General features: G+C 53.5%; 1 protein-coding gene across 1 annotated transcript in view; it reads left to right on the top strand.

Annotated features, from left to right (window-relative positions):
* Positions 1 to 22,328, top strand: part of LOC137305077 (tenascin-X-like) — a 152,094-nt gene that overhangs the window by 116,272 nt on the left and 13,494 nt on the right. Inside the window, 9 exon segments of the mRNA XM_067973854.1 lie at positions 84 to 374; positions 5,899 to 6,189; positions 9,963 to 10,085; positions 10,431 to 10,574; positions 11,858 to 11,977; positions 12,647 to 12,790; positions 16,357 to 16,487; positions 20,996 to 21,128; positions 22,100 to 22,251. Of these exon segments, the coding sequence (XP_067829955.1) occupies positions 84 to 374; positions 5,899 to 6,189; positions 9,963 to 10,085; positions 10,431 to 10,574; positions 11,858 to 11,977; positions 12,647 to 12,790; positions 16,357 to 16,487; positions 20,996 to 21,128; positions 22,100 to 22,251 (1,529 nt within the window).

The raw sequence follows: 22,328 nt of genomic DNA, 5'->3' as shown, positions 1-22,328 counted from the left end.
AAAGCGCTTCCTCTCATAGTCGAGCAGCAGCAGTTTCCCCTCAGTAAAGTGTTGTGTATTTCTTTTTCTTCTTCTTCCTCCAGCTTCTGCAGACAAAGATGGAGTCAAATTGAGCACCTTAGGCGGCCTTTCATTCTCTAACATCACAGCCGACTCCTTCCAACTCTCCTGGATGGCAGAGAGTGTCTTTGACTCCTTCCTGATACAGTACAGAGCTCAGGGTTCTGAGACTCTGCAGAACACCACAGTAACTGGCGAACGTCGGTCAGCTTTCATCACAGGCCTCAGGCCTACTACCAACTATACCATTTACCTCTATGGGGTGTCCAGGGGCCAACTCTCTAGGCCATTGGTCGCTCTCTTAACCATCACAGGTATTTGCAATTCAAGAATGGATCAACATATCCATTGCTTACCTCATAAGGAAATATTTTCACGATCCGCCTCTCTTTTCTCAGCATCTCCAGCTGGGAGAAAGAAAATATTTCTTCATGTTTCTTTTCTGAAATAATTTCTGTCGCCATGGAAACCACCACCATTTTTCCCCCCCAAAGTAAGGCAGCAGGTTCCACAGGTAGGCTTGTCAGGCCTATTGGGCCTTTCTTCTGTCTTAATTGAATTAGTTACGCTTTAGTGTTAAGCAACTGTGCACTTCCCTGGTATAAGGCAGTGTAAAATGGGGTAAGAGCCAAATTAAGTCACCTTTTCTTGATGGGTGGGTTTTGGGCCTGTACATGTCCACAAACGTGCGTGTAGTTTCTAGGCATTGGCTGAATGTGCTCAGCTGTGAGTTCCCGTTCTTTCCCCTTCCAGGATTACAAGTCAGAATTTCACCTTCAGGGAGCAGAGGCCACCATTAATCAGTTCTCCTTCCTGGCATCTGCAATAAGCATGGAGGCCACTTAACTGCGAGTTTTATTTTCAGGAACATTCTCGATTCTCCTCCGATTTAGGCCGAGCGAAGAAAAAGTAATTTCTAGGGGCCGTGTTTGTTCCTCTTCCTCACAGTATTCACTTCAGAGGACAATCTCCCTTAGTGCACATGACAGGACTGTATGTATTGTGAAATGTTATTAGTGTATAGAATAACAGATACCCGGGAGTGAGTTACAGGCTGGAATCTAATCGAGGGGTTCGGGGGGTTTTATATATAGAATAACAGATACCCGGGAGTGAGTTACAGACTGGAATCTAATTGAGGGGTTCGGGGGGGTTTATATATAGAATAACAGATACCCGGGAGTGAGTTACAGGCTGGAATCTAATCGAGGGGTTCAGGGAGTTTATATATAGAATAACAGATACCCGGGAGTGAGTTACAGGCTGGAATCTAATCGAGGGGTTCGGGGGAGTTTATATATAGAATAACAGGTACCCGGGAGTGAGTTACAGGCTGGAATCTAATCGAGGGGTTCGGGGGAGTTTATATATAGAATAACAGATACCCGGGAGTGAGTTACAGGCTGGAATCTAATCGAGGGGTTCGGGGGGGTTTATATATAGAATAACAGATACCCGGGAGTGAGTTACAGGCTGGAATCTAATCGAGGGGTTCGGGGGGGTTTATATATAGAATAACAGGTACCCGGGAGTGAGTTACAGGCTGGAATCTAATCGAGGGGTTCGGGGGGGTTTATATATAGAATAACAGGTACCCGGGAGTGAGTTACAGGCTGGAATCTAATCGAGGGGTTCAGGGAGTTTATATATAGAATAACAGATACCCGGGAGTGAGTTACAGGCTGGAATCTAATCGAGGGGTTCGGGGAGTTTATATATAGAATAACAGATACCCGGGAGTGAGTTACAGGCTGGAATCTAATCGAGGGGTTCGGGGGGTTTATATATAGAATAACAGATACCCGGGAGTGAGTTACAGGCTGGAATCTAATCGAGGGGTTCGGGGGGTTTATATATAGAATACCAGATACCCGGGAGTGAGTTACAGACTGGAATCTAATCGAGGGGTTTGGGTGGTTTATATATAGAATAACAGATACCCGGGAGTGAGTTACAGGCTGGAATCTAATCGAGGGGTTCGGGGGGTTTATATATAGAATAACAGATACCCAGGAGTGAGTTACAGGCTGGAATCTAATCGAGGGGTTCGGGGGGTTTATATATAGAATACCAGATACCCGGGAGTGAGTTACAGACTGGAATCTAATCGAGGGGTTTGGGGAGTTTATATATAGAATAAGAGATACCCAGGAGTGAGTTACTGGCTGGAATCTAATCGAGGGGTTTGGGTGGTTTATATATAGAATAACACTTACCCGGGAGTGAGTTACAGACTGGAATCTAATCGAGGGGTTCAGGGGGTTTATATATAGAATAACAGATACCCGGGAGTGAGTTACAGGCTGGAATCTAATCGAGGGGTTCGGGGGGTTTATATATAGAATAACAGATACCCGGGAGTGAGTTACAGACTGGAATCTAATCGAGGGGTTCGGGGAGTTTATATAAAGAATAACAGATACCCGGGAGAGAGTTACAGGCTGAAATCTAATCGAGGGGTTCAGGGGGTTTATATATAGAATAACAGATACCCGGGAGTGAGTTACAGACTGGAATCTAATCGAGGGGTTCGGGGGGTTTATATATAGAATAACAGATACCCGGGAGTGAGTTACAGACTGGAATCTAATCGAGGGGTTTGGGGAGTTTATATATAGAATAACAGATACCCGGGAGAGAGTTACAGGCTGGAATCTAATCGAGGGGTTTGGGTGGTTTATATATAGAATAACAGATACCCAGGAGTGAGTTACAGGCTGGAATCTAATCGAGGGGTTCGGGGAGTTTATATATAGAATAACAGATACCCGGGAGTGAGTTACAGACTGGAATCTAATCGAGGGGTTTGGGTGGTTTATATATAGAATAACAGATACCCGGGAGTGAGTTACAGGCTGGAATCTAATCGAGGGGTTTGGGTGGTTTATATATAGAATAACAGATACCCGGGAGTGAGTTACAGGCTGGAATCTAATCGAGGGGTTCGGGGAGTTTATATAAAGAATAACAGATACCCGGGAGAGAGTTACAGGCTGAAATCTAATCGAGGGGTTCAGGGGGTTTATATATAGAATAACAGATACCCGGGAGTGAGTTACAGACTGGAATCTAATCGAGGGGTTCGGGGGGTTTATATATAGAATAACAGATACCCGGGAGTGAGTTACAGACTGGAATCTAATCGAGGGGTTTGGGGAGTTTATATATAGAATAACAGATACCCGGGAGAGAGTTACAGGCTGGAATCTAATCGAGGGGTTTGGGTGGTTTATATATAGAATAACAGATACCCAGGAGTGAGTTACAGGCTGGAATCTAATCGAGGGGTTCGGGGAGTTTATATATAGAATAACAGATACCCGGGAGTGAGTTACAGACTGGAATCTAATCGAGGGGTTTGGGTGGTTTATATATAGAATAACAGATACCCGGGAGTGAGTTACAGGCTGGAATCTAATCGAGGGGTTTGGGTGGTTTATATATAGAATAACAGATACCCGGGAGTGAGTTACAGGCTGGAATCTAATCGAGGGGTTCGGGGAGTTTATATATAGAATAACAGATACCCGGGAGTGAGTTACAGACTGGAATCTAATCGAGGGGTTTGGGTGGTTTATATATAGAATAACAGATACCCGGGAGTGAGTTACAGACTGGAATCTAATCGAGGGGTTTGGGTGGTTTATATATAGAATACCAGATACCCGGGAGTGAGTTACAGACTGGAATCTAATCGAGGGGTTTGGGTGGTTTATATATAGAATAACAGATACCCGGGAGTGAGTTACAGACTGGAATCTAATCGAGGGGTTCGGGGGGTTTATATATAGAATAACAGATACCCGGGAGTGAGTTACAGACTGGAATCTAATCGAGAGGTTCAGGGAGTTTATATATAGAATAACAGATACCCGGGAGTGAGTTACAGACTGGAATCTAATCGAGGGGTTCAGGGGGTTTATATATAGAATAACAGATACCCGGGAGTGAGTTACAGACTGGAATCTAATCGAGGGGTTCAGGGTGTTTATATATAGAATAACAGATACCCAGGAGTGAGTTACAGACTGGAATCTAATCGAGGGGTTCGGGGGGTTTATATATAGAATAACAGATACCCGGGAGTGAGTTCCAGACTGGAATCTAATCGAGGGGTTTGGGTGGTTTATATATAGAATAACAGATACCCGGGAGTGAGTTACAGACTGGAATCTAATCGAGGGGTTCGGGGGGTTTATATATAGAATAACAGGTACCCGGGAGTGAGTTACAGACTGGAATCTAATCGAGGGGTTTGGGTGGTTTATATATAGAATAACAGATACCCGGGAGTGAGTTACAGACTGGAATCTAATCGAGGGGTTCGGGGGGTTTATATATAGAATAACAGATACCCGGGAGTGAGTTACAGACTGGAATCTAATCGAGGGGTTTGGGGAGTTTATATATAGAATAACAGATACCCGGGAGAGAGTTACAGGCTGGAATCTAATCGAGGGGTTTGGGTGGTTTATATATAGAATAACAGATACCCAGGAGTGAGTTACAGGCTGGAATCTAATCGAGGGGTTCGGGGAGTTTATATATAGAATAACAGATACCCGGGAGTGAGTTACAGACTGGAATCTAATCGAGGGGTTTGGGTGGTTTATATATAGAATAACAGATACCCGGGAGTGAGTTACAGGCTGGAATCTAATCGAGGGGTTTGGGTGGTTTATATATAGAATAACAGATACCCGGGAGTGAGTTACAGGCTGGAATCTAATCGAGGGGTTCGGGGAGTTTATATATAGAATAACAGATACCCGGGAGTGAGTTACAGACTGGAATCTAATCGAGGGGTTTGGGTGGTTTATATATAGAATAACAGATACCCGGGAGTGAGTTACAGACTGGAATCTAATCGAGGGGTTTGGGTGGTTTATATATAGAATACCAGATACCCGGGAGTGAGTTACAGACTGGAATCTAATCGAGGGGTTTGGGTGGTTTATATATAGAATAACAGATACCCGGGAGTGAGTTACAGACTGGAATCTAATCGAGGGGTTCGGGGGGTTTATATATAGAATAACAGATACCCGGGAGTGAGTTACAGACTGGAATCTAATCGAGAGGTTCAGGGAGTTTATATATAGAATAACAGATACCCGGGAGTGAGTTACAGACTGGAATCTAATCGAGGGGTTCAGGGGGTTTATATATAGAATAACAGATACCCGGGAGTGAGTTACAGACTGGAATCTAATCGAGGGGTTCAGGGTGTTTATATATAGAATAACAGATACCCAGGAGTGAGTTACAGACTGGAATCTAATCGAGGGGTTCGGGGGGTTTATATATAGAATAACAGATACCCGGGAGTGAGTTCCAGACTGGAATCTAATCGAGGGGTTTGGGTGGTTTATATATAGAATAACAGATACCCGGGAGTGAGTTACAGACTGGAATCTAATCGAGGGGTTCGGGGGGTTTATATATAGAATAACAGGTACCCGGGAGTGAGTTACAGACTGGAATCTAATCGAGGGGTTTGGGTGGTTTATATATAGAATAACAGATACCTGGGAGTGAGTTACAGACTGGAATCTAATCGAGGGGTTCGGGGAGTTTATATATAGAATAACAGATACCCGGGAGTGAGATATTAGGACAAGGACCTTGAAGTGATGAAGGGGGAGAGGTGACTTCCTCATTCCCTCGGGAGTAGAGGGATGTGGGATTGGGATTGGGAAAAGGATGATTTCAGCCTCTGAAGTGTGCTCTGGATGCTGGAGATTGGTCCTGAACTCCCTTGCTTACTCCTAACTTCTTCCAATCCTTTCCCTTTTTCCCGCCCATTGACGCTGCATTTAATCCTCTCTCTCTCTCTAGCGGTTCCCATGCACTCTGCCTCGTTCAGTACCCTGGGAAGACTCTCGGTGTCAGAGGTCACCAGACACGGTCTCAAACTCTCCTGGATGGTGGAGGAAGGGGCTTTTGACTCTTTCGTTGTCCAATACAGAGACTCCCAGGGGCGGCTGGGGTCCAAGGAGGTCACGTTGCCGGGTGACATTCGAAACGTGGCCATCGCAGATCTCACCCCCGACACCGAGTACCTCATCTCTCTCTACGGAGTGTTGGAGAACCAACAAACGGAACCTATCCCCATCATGGCACGAACAGGTATTAACCGGGGCCTAATCATCAAACTCTTCATTACCAGATTTTATCTTCATTTCCCTCCCCCAATACAGGAGGCCCTATTGAGTTGTTGACAATTTTTCTCTCCATTCTTTTCTTAGTCTAGAGGCTGGAGTGTAGCGATACCGTCTGGGACACCTCTCTTATTTTAGTTTGGCTCAGGGTCCATGTTGGCGAGATCAGGTGGCCAACTATGAAGTCTCTCCTTACAGGACCTCCCACGGCTTGAATAGAACGCAAAAAAAATAATAATACTGGACGTGATGGCAAATGGAAACCAAAAAAAAAAATCAGAAAATGCTGGAGACGCTGTGGAGAGAACAGAGGTGAAAACGTTTCATAGAATCCTACCCCACAAAAGGAAGCCATTCAGCCCATCGAGCCTGTGCCAGCTTTATGAAAGAGCTATCCAATTAGACCCAGTCTCCCCCCCACCAACCCCGGCCCTTTCTCCAGAGTCTTGTAAATTTTTCCCCTTCAAGAATTTATCCAATTCCCTTTTGAAAGTTATTATTGAATCTGCTCCCACCGCCCTTTCAGGCAGCGCGTTCCAGATCAGAACAACTCGCTGCGTAAAATAATTTCTCCTCAGCTCCTTCCTGGTTCTTTTGCCAATTACCTTAAATCTGTGTCCTCTGGTTACCGACCCTCCTGCCGGTGGAAACAGTTTCTCCTTATTTAGTCTATAAAAACCCCTCATGATTCCCCTTAAATGCATCTACACTATTCGCCTCGATTATTCCTTGTGGGAGCAAGTTCCACATTCTCACCACTCTCTGGGTGAAGAAATTTCTCCTGAATTCCATATTGGATTTATTAGTGACTATCTTATATCTGTGATCCCTAGTTCTGGTCTCCCCCACAAGTAGAAACATCTTCTCTACATCTACCCTATCAAACCCTTTTCATAATCTTAAAGACCTCTATCAGGTCACCCCTCAGCCTTCTCTTTTCTAGAGAAAAGAGCCCCAGCCTGTTCAATCTTTCCTGATAAAGATATCCTCTCAGTTTTGGTATCATCCTTGTGATATTTATGAACCCAGTAACTTTTGCCCCTTCTCCTGGAGACCACCATCTTCTGCGAGCTACTAACCATCAAATCCCATGGTCCCACCACCCAAAATTCAGCAGCTCAGTCATCGTGCTCTAACCACAAAGAGCTACAGTCGATTTGATGCATTAATAGCCTCGAACTCAACTTAAGCTCAATACAAATTTTATATTTTTAAAACACTCGTAGATCTTCTCCTGCCTCCACTACAATGAGCTGGTTTACCACGTTGTGAATGAAAGTGTTTTGTCAGCAAAAAAGGCCTTTGTGAGTTTGACCGTCTTTGGGGAGTTCATGGAGGCGTGGGGGTGAAACTGCAACCCATGGTGTTTTGTGATTGGTCAGAATGCCACCAATAACGCCTGAGGTTACTGCCTCTCGTTCCCTTCCGGGTCGAGTGGCCATTTTCTGTCTTTGTTCCGCATTTCCTCACCAGTGTCTCCTTGGGGTCAATTTTCGATTGACCGAGGGGGTGCGTTCGTGGCGGGGGGGTGGGCTCCTAAAATTGGGGATTGCCGGAGCGGGTCCGGAGCCCGGCTCCAACTTCCGGGTTCCCCAATGACGCGAATCGGTGCGCACGCAGCCCCCTCATGCGGGACTCCCACTGTCAATCAAAGCCGGCGGGATCCCACTTAAGATCATTATCTGGGTACTTGAGGTCGTTTACAGACCTCATTAGTTGGAGATTTTAGGAGGATTTGGATTTTGGACTATCCAGAGCATGTTTCCCATGCTGGGGGAAACACTCCCTGTTTAAACAGATGTGTTGCAGCCAGCAGCCAGTGGCAGCTGCAGAGATCCATTTAACAGGTGCGGGGTAAACCCTCATTCATTGCAGCAGGGTACTCTTGTCACCTCAGACAAAGTTTTGCATGCCACATTGTTGTCTCCACATTCCAAATTATTAAATCGTACCCTAAACTTTGCTGTCCAAACACGTTCACCTACTTTGTGGACCCCCTGACACTCGCACTCTGTCAGGATGGGGGGGGGTGTAGGGGCTCCATTCATCACTCCATTGGAGGACGAGCAACATCACCAGCCTTGCCAGGTATGCCGTCCACCTCCGCCACGTGGAGCTACACAACACAGTGCTGCGCAACAGGCACGTGCACAAAGTAGTCGTGCAACTACACATACACCCAATGGGTGGCATCAAGGGTGTTCACGGAGAACCTCATGAAAGGGCATTATTGCACAAGCCAGTCAAGAATGGCCAAGACGTGGCTGTAGTGGTGACAATATAATAAGATGTGGACATGCCGGTGATGGACTGGGGTTGACAATTGTAAACAATTTTACAACACCAAGTTATAGTCCAGCAATTTTATTTTAAATTCACAAGCTTTCGGAGGCTTCCTCCTTCCTCAGGTGAACGAAATGAAATCCTCGAAATGAAATCGCATTTATAATTCACAGAACAATGCTTGGTGATTACAGACAGTTTTTTCAACTGCACTGATTGCCTTGGCAACGGGCAGTTGAAAAAACTGTCTGTAATCACCAAGCATTGTTCTGTGAATTATAAATGCGACTTCATTTCGAGGATTTCATTTCGTTCACCTGAGGAAGGAGGAAGCCTCCGAAAGCTTGTGAATTTAAAATATAATTGCTGGACTATAACTTGGTGTTGTAAAATTGTTTACAATATAATATGTAATGTGAGTTGATCAGAAATCAAATATAAGTAAAAACCATGACAAACCCTCAAACACCCTTGTGCATCCCCTTCATGCTCACGACACGTTTGCCTTACGCTCCCTACTGCACATATGTGATGCATGCCCTGTGGCTGCAGCACAGGTAGTGGCAGGTTGGGTGAGGCTGACCGTGAAAGAGATGCATGAGAGGGTGAGTATGAGATAGAGCCATGAGATTGTTTGAGGATTGGGTTGAGTGGTAGTGGCGGGATGAGTACTGGCGAGATGAGTAAGTGCAGGTAAGATGAGGATGAGCTTTGAGTGGGTATGAGGAGTGATGTGACAGAGTAGTGTTGGCAGTGCAGGAGGAGATGTGGGGTGGGGGTGGTGATGTGGCAGACGGAGTGTAGGGGAATGAGTAAGTGTACTCACTTCGGCTGACCTGGTTAGATCATTGCAGCGCCTCCTGCACTGTATCCAGGTGTGGGAGATGTTGGTGGTGCAGGTGACCTCCTCTGCCACCTCGAGCCAGGCCTTCTTGGTGACAGAGGCAGGCCACTTCCTCCCGTCCGCCAGGGAGAAGATCTCTGTCCTCCCCCTCCTCACCCCATCCAACGATACCTGGAGTGAGGCATCATTAAACCTGGGAGCAGCCTTCCCCCCTGGGCTGCTCCATGCTGTAATTTTGGCTCCCTTCTGCAGCATGAGTCAGTGGAGGACTGCCCCTTTAAATCGGGCTCCTCCAGCTGACAGCGCGAAACCCGGAAGCCAAGGTAAGTGGCTTCAATTAGGCTGCGATCGCGTGCGGAACCCACCGATTTTACTGGGGGGGGGCGGGGGTTACCCACGGGCCCAGTCGACCCCCCGCTGCCAACCCGCCTCCCTCCTAATATCGGGCCCCTTGTCTTTAAACAGGTATCTGTGTAACGCACTGATCCCACTTTAGAGGATTTCGATATTGTTAATCTTGCTCTTCCATCCTCGTTCCTCTCTCCCACTGGTTCACGGCGAGAGAAAGTTTGAATGAATCTATTTCGGAATGTCTTTATTTTTTTCTTCCCCAGCTGCAGAAAGTCCGATGGGATTGACGTTCACCGATCTCGGAGACACCTCCGTCACCGTCAGCTGGACAGCAAGTTCCGTCCCCGTCGATCTCTTCAAACTCTTCTATGTCCCGACTCAGCAAGGTGCGTCCTTGATTGGCCGTCCCTGCGGCCAGTAACCAGCGACCGGGGCGGGGGGGTTCTGGGGGGAGGGAGATGTCGGAGAGTTTCTCCAGCAGCTCATTAATTCTTCATCCCTCTGACAACGCAGGAGGAGAAAGGGATTGCAAGTCCCTCACAGTGCAGGAGTGTCAAACCTTTCCGCCAGGCATGGGATACCTGAACAGTTTAAATGATTCCTTCCCCCCACTCTGGGGACCTTTAACCCCCGCGGTGTGCCACATATCAGTGACCTTTAACCCCCCACCCCGGTGTGCCGCGTATCAGTGACCTTTAACCCCCCCCGGTCCGGTTGCTTTTTTTGTGCAGGTGAACCGAGAAGCACCACATTGGACGGCGGGAAAACCAACACCACCCTAACGGGCCTGGTCCCCGGCACCGAGTACGAGATCAATCTGGTGGCCGTGCGAAGGCTCATCGAGAGCCCACCCATCCTGGACCACTTCACCACCGGTGAGCAGAGAGACTCCATCCTCCAGACCCTGGGGGGCAACGCCTGAAGGGTTAGCGATCGTCCGACCCACGCACCAAGTCCACGTCCCCCTCCCCCTCCTCAACCCCCTACCCCTCTCCCTCCCTCCCTTCCCCCTCCCCCTCCCCTCCCCTCCCCCTCCCCCCCCCCCTCCCCCTCCCCTCCCCTCCCCCTCCCCCTCCACTTCCCCGTCCCCCTCCCCATCCCCCTCCCCATCCCCCTCCCCGTCCCCCTCCCCATCCCCGTCCCCCTCCCCAACCCCTCTCCCTCCCTCCCCTCCCCCTCCCCATCCCCCTCCCCGTCCCCCTCCCCATCCCCCTCCCCCATCCCCCTCCCCGTCCCCCTCCCCATCCCTGTCCCCCTCCCCAACCCCTCTCCCTCCCTCCCTTCCCCTCCCCTCCCCTCCCCTCCCCCTCCCCCTCCCCTCCCCCTCCCCCTCCACCTCCACCTCCCCGTCCACCTCCCCCTCCCCTTCCCCGTCCCCCTCCCCATCCCCCCTCCCCGTCCCCCTCCCCATCCCCCTCCCCAACCCCTCTCCCTCCCTCCCCTCCCATCCCCCACCCCCTCCCCGTCCCTCTCCCCATCACCTTCCCCCTTTCCTCCCCCTGTTCCTCTCCATCCATCCTCCCTCCCCTCCCCATCACCCTCCCGATCCCCCCAACCCCCTCCCCATTACCCTCCCCCTCCTCCCCCCAACACCCCCTTCTCCTGAACTCTCTATTGGATTTATTAATGACTGTTTTATATTGATGACCCTCTAGTTCTGGTCTCCCCACAAGTGGAAACATTTTCTCCACAGCCACCCTATTAAACCCTTTCATTATTTTAAAGCCCTCGATCAGGTCACCCCTCAGTCTTCTCTTTTCTTGTGAAAAGAGCCCCAGCCTGTTCATCCTTTGCTGATCAGTGTAATCTCTCAGGTCTGGTATCATCCTAGTGAATCTTTGATGCACCTTCTCCAGTCCTTACCCAAAGTAGTGGGAAGTGACTGGAAATATATTGGAATTTAAGTGAAGCATTATTCAGACATCACAGGATATAAACTCTAAACTAGTGTTACAAAACTGGAAGTCTCCACAATTTTAATACATTATTACAGACAGATTGAGTTGGAGATTTATTGGAAAGTGAATGATTTGACTGCTAAAAGCAGCAATTAAAGAATAAAGTACAGGGTTAAAACGAGTAAAGTTAACCCTCCCTTTACTAGTGTGTAAAGTGTCACCAAGCATTGAATGATCTCCACATTGCTCTGTTTGTTCAGCCCCCGATGCTGCGTCCGATCTGAAAGCCATTAATGTCACGGAGTCTGCGGCCCTCCTGGTTTGGAGACCGGCCGTTGCTGCGATTGATCACTACGTCATCACCTACGGTGGGAGAACCGGTGAGTGGCGAACGATGGAAGGTGATTGTAACACCGTGCGCAGGTCGGAAAACTCTTCCCACCCCCACCCGCGCCCCCCCTCGCTGTCACTAACCTGGGCATTTCCACCCTCACTGTCACCGCTCACTGCGTTGGGATTAATCTTCGATTGTGTCAGAATCCCTTCACAGACAAAACTCTAGATCCTGCAATCACTGTTAAAGGAGAGTCCCTTCCGAACCAGGCCCCAGGCCTTGGGGAGTCCCCTCCTAACCAGGCCCCAGGCCTTGGAGAGTCCCCTCCTAACCAGGCCCCAGGCTTGGAGAGACCCTTTCTAACCAGGCCCCAGGCCTTGGGGAGTCCCCCTCCGAACCAGGCCCCAGGCTTGGAGAGTCCCCTCCTAACCAGGCCCCAGGCCTTGGGTAGTCCCCTCCTAACCAGGTCCCAGGCCTTGGGGAGTCCCCTCCTAACCAGGCCCCAGGCTTGGAGAGACCCTTTCTAACCAGGCCCCAGGCCTTGGGGAGCCCTCTCTTAACCAGGCCCCCAGGCCTTACAGTCATGGATGAGGGGAATCCCTTCACAATAATTTCAGAAGGCACGATGATAAATACAGGATGAATGAAATACTTTTCCCCTTTGAGCCACGGATTCTAACGGGCTCTGAATATTTTCCTTTATTGTTTCTCGTAGTTCAAAATGTAACTAGGACTGTCCCGGGTAACACTGCCGAACTCCAACTGACCGGTCTCCAGATCAACACTGAGTACAAGGCCGGTGTCCACAGTGTCAAGGGAACGAGGAAGAGCTCAGTTATCAACACAACCTTCGTCACCGGTGAGTAATTCAGGGAGCACCGTCAGCAGAGCAGGTCGCAGGACAGAGATCGGGCCCCCCCGGGAGGGAGACCAGGCCCCCCCGGGAGGGAGAATGGGCCCCCGGGACGGAGAGCGGGCCCCCGGGAGGGAGACCGGGCCCCCCCGGGAGGGAGACCAGGCCCCCCCGGGAGGGAGAACGGGCCCCCGGGACGGAGAGCGGGCCCCCCGGGAGGGAGAGCGGGCCCCCCGGGAGGGAGACCGGGCCCCCGGGAGGGAGTCCAGGCTGCGGGCCTCGTTTCACATCCGATTATTACCAACACCTCGCCAATCCTGACGGGCTGCGGCAGTGCCAGAGGGCATTTCTGTACAGAGGGAGACCCGTCTGACCTCCACCCCGCCCCCCCTCAAAAGGAGGTGCAGTCTGAATCCCCCCAGTCTCAGATCTCTCTGGTACAGTCTCCATCCCTCAGCCTTGGGTCACTCTGCCTCCTACAGGACCATGGGGTATTGAGGGCTGGGGTCAAACCCAGGACCCAGGATCTCCCGCACGACTCGACTCCTGACCATGGGATAGTTTCTGTGGGGAGGAGCTGATCGGAAGTGAGATCCCTCCCCCAACAGGGATTGAATATCAGAGGGAGGTGGGGGTGGGCGGGTCGAGGCTTTTCCTGACATCGTGCCTCGCTGCCGCTCTCCTCTCTTCCTACCCCCCCCCCCCCCCACCAAGAGTGACGCTGGAGTGGTCCTGGGTGACCATCACTCCCCAGGGCATCGGAGGCCACTGGATGTGAGAGAGCCCCCTGGAGCACAACTATAGATGGGGAAACCACGTGTCCCCCAGGAAGGAAGGAGACGCCAATTGTAGAGGGTGAGCAAGCTCCCTCTCGCCCTCTTTCGATGGTCTCTTCGTAAGGTATCGGCCGTCGCTCAGTGGGTAGCACTCTCTCTCTGTCTCTCTCTCGCCTCTGAGGCAGAAGGTTTGTGAGTTCAAGTCCCCAGTCCAGAGACTTGAGCACAAATTCCAGGCTGACATTCCCACTGCAGTACTGAGGGAGAGCTGCACTGTCGGAGGGTCAGTACTGAGGGAGAGCTGCACTGTCGGAGGGTCAGTACTGAGGGAGCGCTGCACTGTCGGAGGGTCAGTACTGAGGGAGAGCTGCACTGACGGAGGGTCAGTACTGAGGGAGCGCTGCACTGTCGGAGGGGCAGTACTGAGGGAGCGCTGCACTGTCGGAGGGTCAGTACTGAGGGAGAGCTGCACTGACGGAGGGTCAGTACTGAGGGAGAGCTGCACTGTCGGAGGGGCAGTACTGAGGGAGAGCTGCACTGTCGGAGGGTCAGTACTGAGGGAGCGCTGCACTGTCGGAGGGTCAGTACTGAGGGAGAGTTGCATTGTCGGAGGGTCAGTACTGAGGGAGTGCTGCATTGTCGGAGGGTTAGTACTGAGGGAGAGCTGCACTGTCGGAGGGTCAGTACTGAGGGAGCGCTGCACTGTCAGATGTTAATACTGAGGGAGTGCTGCACTGTCGGAGGGTCAGTACTGAGGGAGTGCTGCACTGTCGGAGGGTCAGTACTGAGGGAGTGCTGCACTGTCGGAGGGTCATTACTGAGGGAGCACTGCATTGTCGGAGGGACAGTACTGAGGGAGAGCTGCACTGTCGGAGGGTCAGTACTGAGGGAAAGCTGCACTGTCGGAGGGTCAGTGCTGAGGGAGAGCTGCACTGTCGGAGGGTCATTACTGAGGGAGCACTGCATTGTCGGAGGGACAGTACTGAGGGAGCGCCGCACTGTCGGAGGGTCAGTACTGAGGGAAAGCTGCACTGTCGGAGGGTCAGTGCTGAGGGAGAGCTGCACTGTCGGAGGGTCAGTACTGAGGGAGCGCTGCACTGTCGGAGGGTCAGTACTGAGGGAAAGCTGCACTGTCGGAGGGTCAGTGCTGAGGGAGAGCTGCACTGTCGGAGGGTCAGTACTGAGGGAGAGCTGCACTGTTGGAGGGTCAGTGCTGAGGGAGAGCTGCACTGTTGGAGGGTCAGTACTGAGGGAGAGCTGCACTGACGGAGGGTCAGTACTGAGGGAGAGCTGCACCGTCGGAGGGTCAGTACTGAGGGAGAGCTGCACTGACGGAGGGTCAGTACTGAGGGAGAGCTGCACTGACGGAGGGTCAGTACTGAGGAAGCGCTGCACTGTCGGAGGGTCAGTACTGAGGGAGAGCTGCACTGTCGGAGGGTCAGTACTGAGGGAGCGCTGCACTGTCGGAGGGTCAGTACTGAGGGAGAGCTGCACTGACGGAGGGTCAGTACTGAGGGAGCGCTGCACTGTCGGAGGGTCAGTACTGAGGGAGAGCTGCACTGTCGGAGGGTCAGTACTGAGGGAGCGCTGCACTGTCGGAGGGTCAGTACTGAGGGAGAGCTGCTCTGTCGGAGGGTCAGTACTGAGGGAGAGCTGCTCTGTCGGAGGGTCAGTACTGAGGGAGAGTTGCATTGTCGGAGGGGCAGTACTGAGGGAGTGCTGCATTGTCGGAGGGTCAGTACTGAGGGAGAGCTGCACTGTCGGAGGGTCAGTACTGAGGGAGCGCTGCATTGTCGGAGGGACAGTACTGAGGGAGTGCTTCACTGTAGGAGGGTCACTACTGAGGGAGAGCTGCACTGTCGGAGGGTCAGTACTGAGGGAGAGCTGCACTGTCGGAGGGTCAGTACTGAGGGAAAGCTGCACTGTCGGAGGGTCAGTGCTGAGGGAGAGCTGCACTGTCGGAGGGTCAGTACTGAGGGAGAGCTGCACTGACGGAGGATCAGTACTGAGGGAGAGCTGCACCGTCGGAGGGTCAGTACTGAGGGAGAGCTGCACTGACGGAGGGTCAGTACTGAGGGAGAGCTGCACTGACGGAGGGTCAGTACTGAGGGAGAGCTGCACTGCCGGAGGGTCAGTACTGAGGGAGAGCTGCTCTGTCGGAGGGTCAGTACTGAGGGAGAGCTGCACTGTCGGAGGGTCAGTACTGAGGGAGCGCTGCACTGTCGGAGGGTCAGTACTGAGGGAGCGCTGCACTGTCGAAGGGTCAGTACTGAGGGAGCGCTGCACTGTCGGAGGGTCAGTACTGAGGGAGCGCTGCACTGTCGAAGGGTCAGTCCTGAGGGAGCGCTGCACTGTCGGAGGGTCAGTACTGAGGGAGAGCTGCACTGTCGGAGGGGCAGTACTGAGGGAGAGCTGCACTGTCAGAGCTGCCGTCTTTTGGATGATACGTAAAATTGAGGCCCCATCTGCCCCCTCAGGTGGACGTAAAAGATTCTGTGGGCACTATTTTGAAGAAGAGCAGGGGGGAGTTCTCCCCGGTGTCCTGGGGCCAATTTTTATCCCTCAACCAACATCACTAAAAAACTGATTTTCTGGTCATTATCCATTACCACATTGCTGTTTGTGGGATCTTGCTGTGCGCAAACTGGCTGCTGCATTTCCCACATTACAACAGTGACTACACTTCAAGAAAAGTACCTCATTGTCTGTTAATGCGCTTTGGGACATTCTGAGATGGTGAAAGGCACTGTGTATAAAGGCAAGTTCTTCCTAACTTTCATCCTCTTCCCCGTCTAGACTCTGATCAGCCGAGCGAGGTCACAGTGCGCAATGTCTCGTCGAGCGGCTCCCTGGTCTCCTGGAAAGCCCCGAGAGCCTCGGTGACCGGCTACCTCCTGCTCTACGGGACCGCAGGCAGCGAAACTCAGGCAAGTGTCCGCGATCAGGCGGCTGGGCCCAGAAAGACACCCGCCACTCCGAGGAGCCCGTGGGAAGCGCTCCTCAACTCTGCCGATAACATTTATCACCGTGCGACGCTCGGGGGAATTTCCCATTCCTTTCGATATCCACCACAGGGAGTGAAAGACCTTTCCCACAGAATATCTCAAAACCCACCCCCATCCCACACACCTCCTGTGGGAAACCTCAGTGTGAGGAGAGTACATTGAAAGGCAGGGGGGGCTGGGATTAGTGCAAATGTTCTCACCGCCCCCCCCGCCCCCCCCCCCAGGAGTGTGAGTGGGTGGGGAGGGGTGTGGAGGGAGCAGGGGGCGGGGATTTATGGATTACGAGGCAGCACCATCCCTGGGTGGGACGGGCCTGAATGGACAGCAGGACTTTCCCTATGAAACGCGGGCCCGTGATTAAAAACGCAGGTCTGTGTTTCATACACGGGCCTCTGATCAAAAACGCGGGTGAGTTGCATCTTCACCATTGGCGGGTTTCTGACTGGGTTAAATCGGCAGGGAGTCGAGGTTTTGGGATCTGACTGCTCACTTTTGCCAATACAGTCCTCACCGCTTAAAATGGCCACATTTATACCGATGACCATTATCCATTCGCATTAATGTCGATGTCATCGATGCCGGTTATGGAACGATCTGTATATCCCGGGCAGAGTGTTTACTCTCTGGTTCACATCTCCCAGTCCAGTGAATTACCCAAGTTTCCAGGGTCATGAACGACAGGAAGACTTGAAACGTTTGTCTGGGTCCAAGGCATCAACAGTGGGAGAAGAAAACAGTTCAGCCGTTCGCCTCACGTTATCCAATCGCCTACACGAGGTGTCCGGGGTCTTTGATCGCGTCCTCGTGTCCGGGGTCCCCGATCGCGTCCTCGTGTCCGGGGTCCTCGATTGCATCCTTGTGTCCGGGGCCCTCGATCGCGTCCTCGTGTCCGGGGTCCCCGATCGCGTCCTCGTGTCCGGGGTCCTCGATCGCGTCCTCGTGTCTGGGGTCCCCGATCGCGTCCTCGTTTCCGGGGTCCCCGATCGCGTCCTCGTGTCCGGGGTCCTCGATCGTGTCCGGGGTCTTCGATCGCGTCCTCGTGTCCGGGGCCCTCGATCGTGTCCTCGTGTCCGGGGTCCTCGATCGTGTCCTCGTGTCCGGGGTCTTCGATCGTGTCCTTGTGTCCGGGGTCCTCGATCGTGTCCGGGGTCCTCGACCGTGTCCTCGTATCTGGGGTCTTCGATCGTGTCCTCGTGTCCGGGGTCCTCGATCGTGTCCTCGTGTACGGGGTCCTCGATCGTGTCCTCGTATCTGGGGTCTTCGATCGTGTCCTCGTGTACGGGGTCCTCGACCGTGTCCTCGTATCTGGGGTCTTCGATCGTGTCCTCGTGTCCGGGGTCCTCGATCATGTCCTCGTGTACGGGGTCCTCGACCGTGTCCTCGTATCTGGGGTCTTCGATCGTGTCCTCGTGTCCGGGGTCCCCGATCGTGTCCTCGTGTCCGGGGTCCTCGATCGTGTCCTCGTGTACGGGGTCCTCGACCGTGTCCTCGTATCTGGGGTCTTCGATTGTGTCCTCGTGTCCGGGGTCCTCGATCGTGTCCTCGTGTCCGGGGTCCTCGATCGTGTCCTCGTGTCCGGGGTCCTCGATCGTGTCCTCGTGTCTGGGGTCTTCGATCGTGTCCTCGTGTCCGGGGTCCCCGATCGTGTCCTCGTGTCCGGGGTCCTTGATCATGTCTTCGTGTCCAGGGTCTTCGATCGTGTCATCGTGTCCGGGGTCTTCGATCGTGTCCTTGTGTCCGGGGCCCTCGATCATGTCCTCGTGTCTGGGGTCTTTGATCGTGTCCTTGTATCTGGGGTCCTCGATCGTGTCCTCGTGTCCGGGGTCCTCGATCGTGTCCTCGTGTCTGGGGTCTTCGATCGTGTCCAGGGTCCTTGATCGTGTCCTTGTATCTGGGGTCCTCGATCGTGTCCTCGTGTCCGGGGTCCTCGATCGTGTCCTCGTGTCCGGGGTCTTCGATCGTGTCCAGGGTCCTTGATCGTGTTCTCGTGTCCGGGGTCCTCGATCGTGTCCTCGTGTCCGGGGTCCCCGATCGTGTCCTCGTGTCCGGGGTCCTTGATCATGTCTTCGTGTCCAGGGTCTTCGATCGTGTCATCGTGTCCGGGGTCTTCGATCGTGTCCTTGTGTCCGGGGTCCTCGATCATGTCCTCGTGTCTGGGGTCTTTGATCGTGTCCTTGTATCTGGGGTCCTCGATCGTGTCCTCGTGTCCGGGGTCCTCGATCGTGTCCTCGTGTCTGGGGTCTTCGATCGTGTCCAGGGTCCTTGATCGTGTCCTTGTATCTGGGGTCCTCGATCGTGTCCTCGTGTCCGGGGTCCTCGATCGTGTCCTCGTGTCTGGGGTCTTCGATCGTGTCCAGGGTCCTTGATCGTGTTCTCGTGTCCGGCGTCCTCGATCGTGTTCTCGTGTCCGGGGTCCTCGATCGTGTCCTCGTGTCCGGGGTCCCCGATCGCGTCCTCGTGTCCGGGGTCCTCGATCGTGTCCTCGTGTCCGGGGTCCTCGATCGTGTCCTCGTGTCCGGGGTCCTCGACCGTGTTCTCGTGTCCGGGGTCCTCGATCGTGTCCTCGTGTCTTGAGTCTTCGATTGTGTCCAGGGTTTTCGATCGTGTCCTCGTGTCCGGGGTCCTCGATCGTGTCCTCGTGTCCGGGGTCCTCGATCGTGTTCTCGTGTCCGGGGTCCTCGATCGTGTTCTCGTGTCCGGGGTCCTCGATCGTGTCCTCGATCGTGTTCACGTGTCCGGGGTCCTCGATCGTGTCCTCGTGTCCGGGGTCCTCGTTCGTGTCCTCGTGTCCGGGGTCCTCGATCGTGTCCTCGTGTCCGGGGTCCTCGATCGTGTCCTCGTGTCCGGGGTCCTCGACCGTGTCCTCGTGTCCGGGGCCCTCGATCGTGTCCTCGTGTCCGGGGCCCTCGATCGTGTCCTCGTGTCCGGGGCCCTCGATCGTGTCCTCGTGTCCGGGGTCCTCGATCGTGTCCTCGTGCCCGGGGTCCTCGATCGTGTCCTCGTGTCCGGGGTCCTCGATCGTGTCCTCGTGTCCGGGGTCCTCGATCGTGTCCTCGTGTCTGGGGTCCCCGATCGTGTCCTCGTGTCCGGGGTCTTCGATCGTGTCCTCGTGTCCGGGGTCCTCGATCGTGTCCTCGTGTCCGGGGTCCCTGATCGTGTCCTCGTATCTGGGGTCTTCGATCGTGTCCTCGTGTCCGGGGTCCTCGATCGTGTCCTCGTGTCTGGGGTCCCTGATCGTGTCCTCGTATCTGGGGTCTTCGATCGTGTCCTCGTGTCCGGGGTCCTCGATCGTGTCCTCGTGTCTGGGGTCTTTGATCGTGTCCTTGTATCTGGGGTCCTCGATCGTGTCCTCGTGTCCGGGGTCTCCGATCGTGTCCTCGTGTCCGGGGTCCTCGATCGTGTCCTCGTGTCCGGGGCCCTCGATCGTGTCCTCGTGTCCGGGGCCCTCGATCGTGTCCTCGTGTCCGGGGTCTTCGATCGTGTCCTCGTGTCCGGGGTCCTCGATCGTGTCCTCGTGTCCGGGGTCCGCGATCGTGTCCTCGTGTCCGGGGTCCTCGATCGTGTCCTCGTGTCCGGGGTCCTCGATCGTGTCCTCGTGTCCGGGGTCCTCGATCGTGTCCTTGTGTCTGGGGTCCCCGATCGTGTCCTTGTGTCCGGGGTCCTCGACTGTGTCCTCGTATCTGGGGTCCCCGATCGTGTCCTCGTGTCCGGGGTCCTCGACCGTGTCCTCGTGTCCGGGGCCCTCGATCGTGTCCTCGTGTCCGGGGTCCTCGATCGTGTCCTCGTGTCCGGGGTCCTTGACCGTGTCCTCGTGTCCGGGGTCTTCGATCGTGTCCTCGTGTCCGGGGTCCTCGATCGTGTCCTCGTGTCCGGGGTCCTCGATCGTGTCCTCGTGTCTGGGGCCCGCGATCGTGTCCTCGTGTCCGGGGTCCTCGATCGTGTCCTCGTGTCCGGGGTCCTCGATCGTGTCTGGGGTCCCCGTGTCCAGGGTTCCAGCAGTAAGGAGGTTCATTCAGGTGTAAATCGCCCCCCCTCCCCTCCCGGTTATACCGGCCATCGCATGTAAAGAGGCAAATTGCTACATGTGTTGGGGCACTGATTGACTCAAGGACCTGTGGGTAAGGTTTCCGCGAGGGACCAGCTGGACCTCCGCCTCACCACTCGGAATACCGCGGCTGCGCTGACGGCGATCATCCTGTAACACGCCCGTTGGATTTGGGAGGTGACGAGGGGAAGTTTGGAAAAATTCCACCCAGGGTCTGGACAGGAGTGGTGGGTAGAATGAGCAGGTGGAAGTTCGCCTCGTTTGGTCAACGTCCAATGGGAGCTGAATATCGGGCAGGGGGTATGACAGGCGATGCCTGCCCAAGGTGAATTTCAGGGGCTTTTCCCTCCCGCCTCTGACTCTGTCGGTCTCCTTCTGTCCACAGCGAGTGACCTTGGACGCCACGGCGACGAGCCATGGACTGAGCCATCTGCTGCCCGGCACGAGGTACACAGTGAGGCTGCACGCCATTCGGAACGGCCAGAGGACGGCCGCCATTACTGTACACTTCACCACAGGTATGTGTTTGGGCCTGAACATTCCTGGACCCTAACCCCCAACCCCCAGCTCTCCCCCCCCGCCATCAGCAGCGAGCTCTGGGCTGTGGTCGTGGCTGGCAAGGCCGGCATTTATTGGCCATCCCCTAGTTGCCCCTTGAGAAAATTTGATACAATTGATTGGCTTGCTCGGCCGTCTCAGAGCGTGGTTAAGAGTCAACCATGTTGGTGTGGGGACTGGAGTCACATAGACCCAGACCGGGTAAGGACAGCAGGTTTCCTTCCCTAAAATTCTGGCCTCTTGCACATCCCCGATTTTAATCGCTCCACCATTGGCGGCCGTGCCTTCAGCTGCCTGGGCCCTAAGCTCTGGAATTCCCTCCCTAAACCTCTCCGCCTCTCTACCTCTCTCTCCTCCTTTTAAGACGCTCCTTAAAACCTCCCTCTTTGACCGACCTGTCCTAATATCTCCCTATGTGGCTCGGTGTCAAATTTTGTCTGATAATGCTCCTGTGAAGCGCCTTGGGACGTTTTACTACGTTAAAGGCGCTATATAAATGCATGTTGTTGTTGTTGTAAAGGACATTCATGAACCAGTTGGGTTTTTACGACAATCCGACAGCTTCATGGTGACTTTTACTGATCCCAGCTTTTTATTTCCAGATTTTTTTTTTAAATTTAAATTCTCAAACTGCCCTGGTGGGGATTTGAACTCTCGCTCTCTGGATTATTAGTCCAGGTCTCTGGATTACTGGCCCAATATCATAACCGCTACACAACTGTAACCGGGCAAGTTAGCTGTGACCACCCCCCGCGTCCTCCGCGAGCTGTTTTGCTGTGTCGCCATCGCTCTCCTTAAAGGGGCCACGTAAGTTCAGACTTTCCACTCGTTCCCAGTTGCCGACACGGCGAAACGGGATTCTCCTCCTCCTCCGCCGGCAGGCACTCCGGGATGTCTCACACTGGGATCCTCTCTCTCATTCTTCCCATAGTCGGTGTACTCGTCCCGTTCCCCAGGGACTGTGCGGAGGAACAGATCAACGGGAGGACAGAGTCCGGTGTTGTCACTCTCTACCTCAACAACAGCAAGGACAAGCCGCTGAAAGCTTACTGCGACATGAGCACCGACGGAGGGGGCTGGCTCGTAAGTACGACTCTCTTAGAGGGAGGGTCAGGGGCCCAGACCGAAGCTATAGGACCAGGAGGGGAGATGAGGAGAAT

Source organism: Heptranchias perlo, chromosome 39, assembly GCF_035084215.1.
Source record: "Heptranchias perlo isolate sHepPer1 chromosome 39, sHepPer1.hap1, whole genome shotgun sequence".
In the NCBI taxonomy this organism is placed as follows: domain Eukaryota; kingdom Metazoa; phylum Chordata; class Chondrichthyes; order Hexanchiformes; family Hexanchidae; genus Heptranchias; species Heptranchias perlo.
The sequence above is the reverse complement of the archived record's forward strand: the minus strand, read 5'-3'. Positions and strand labels throughout refer to the sequence as shown.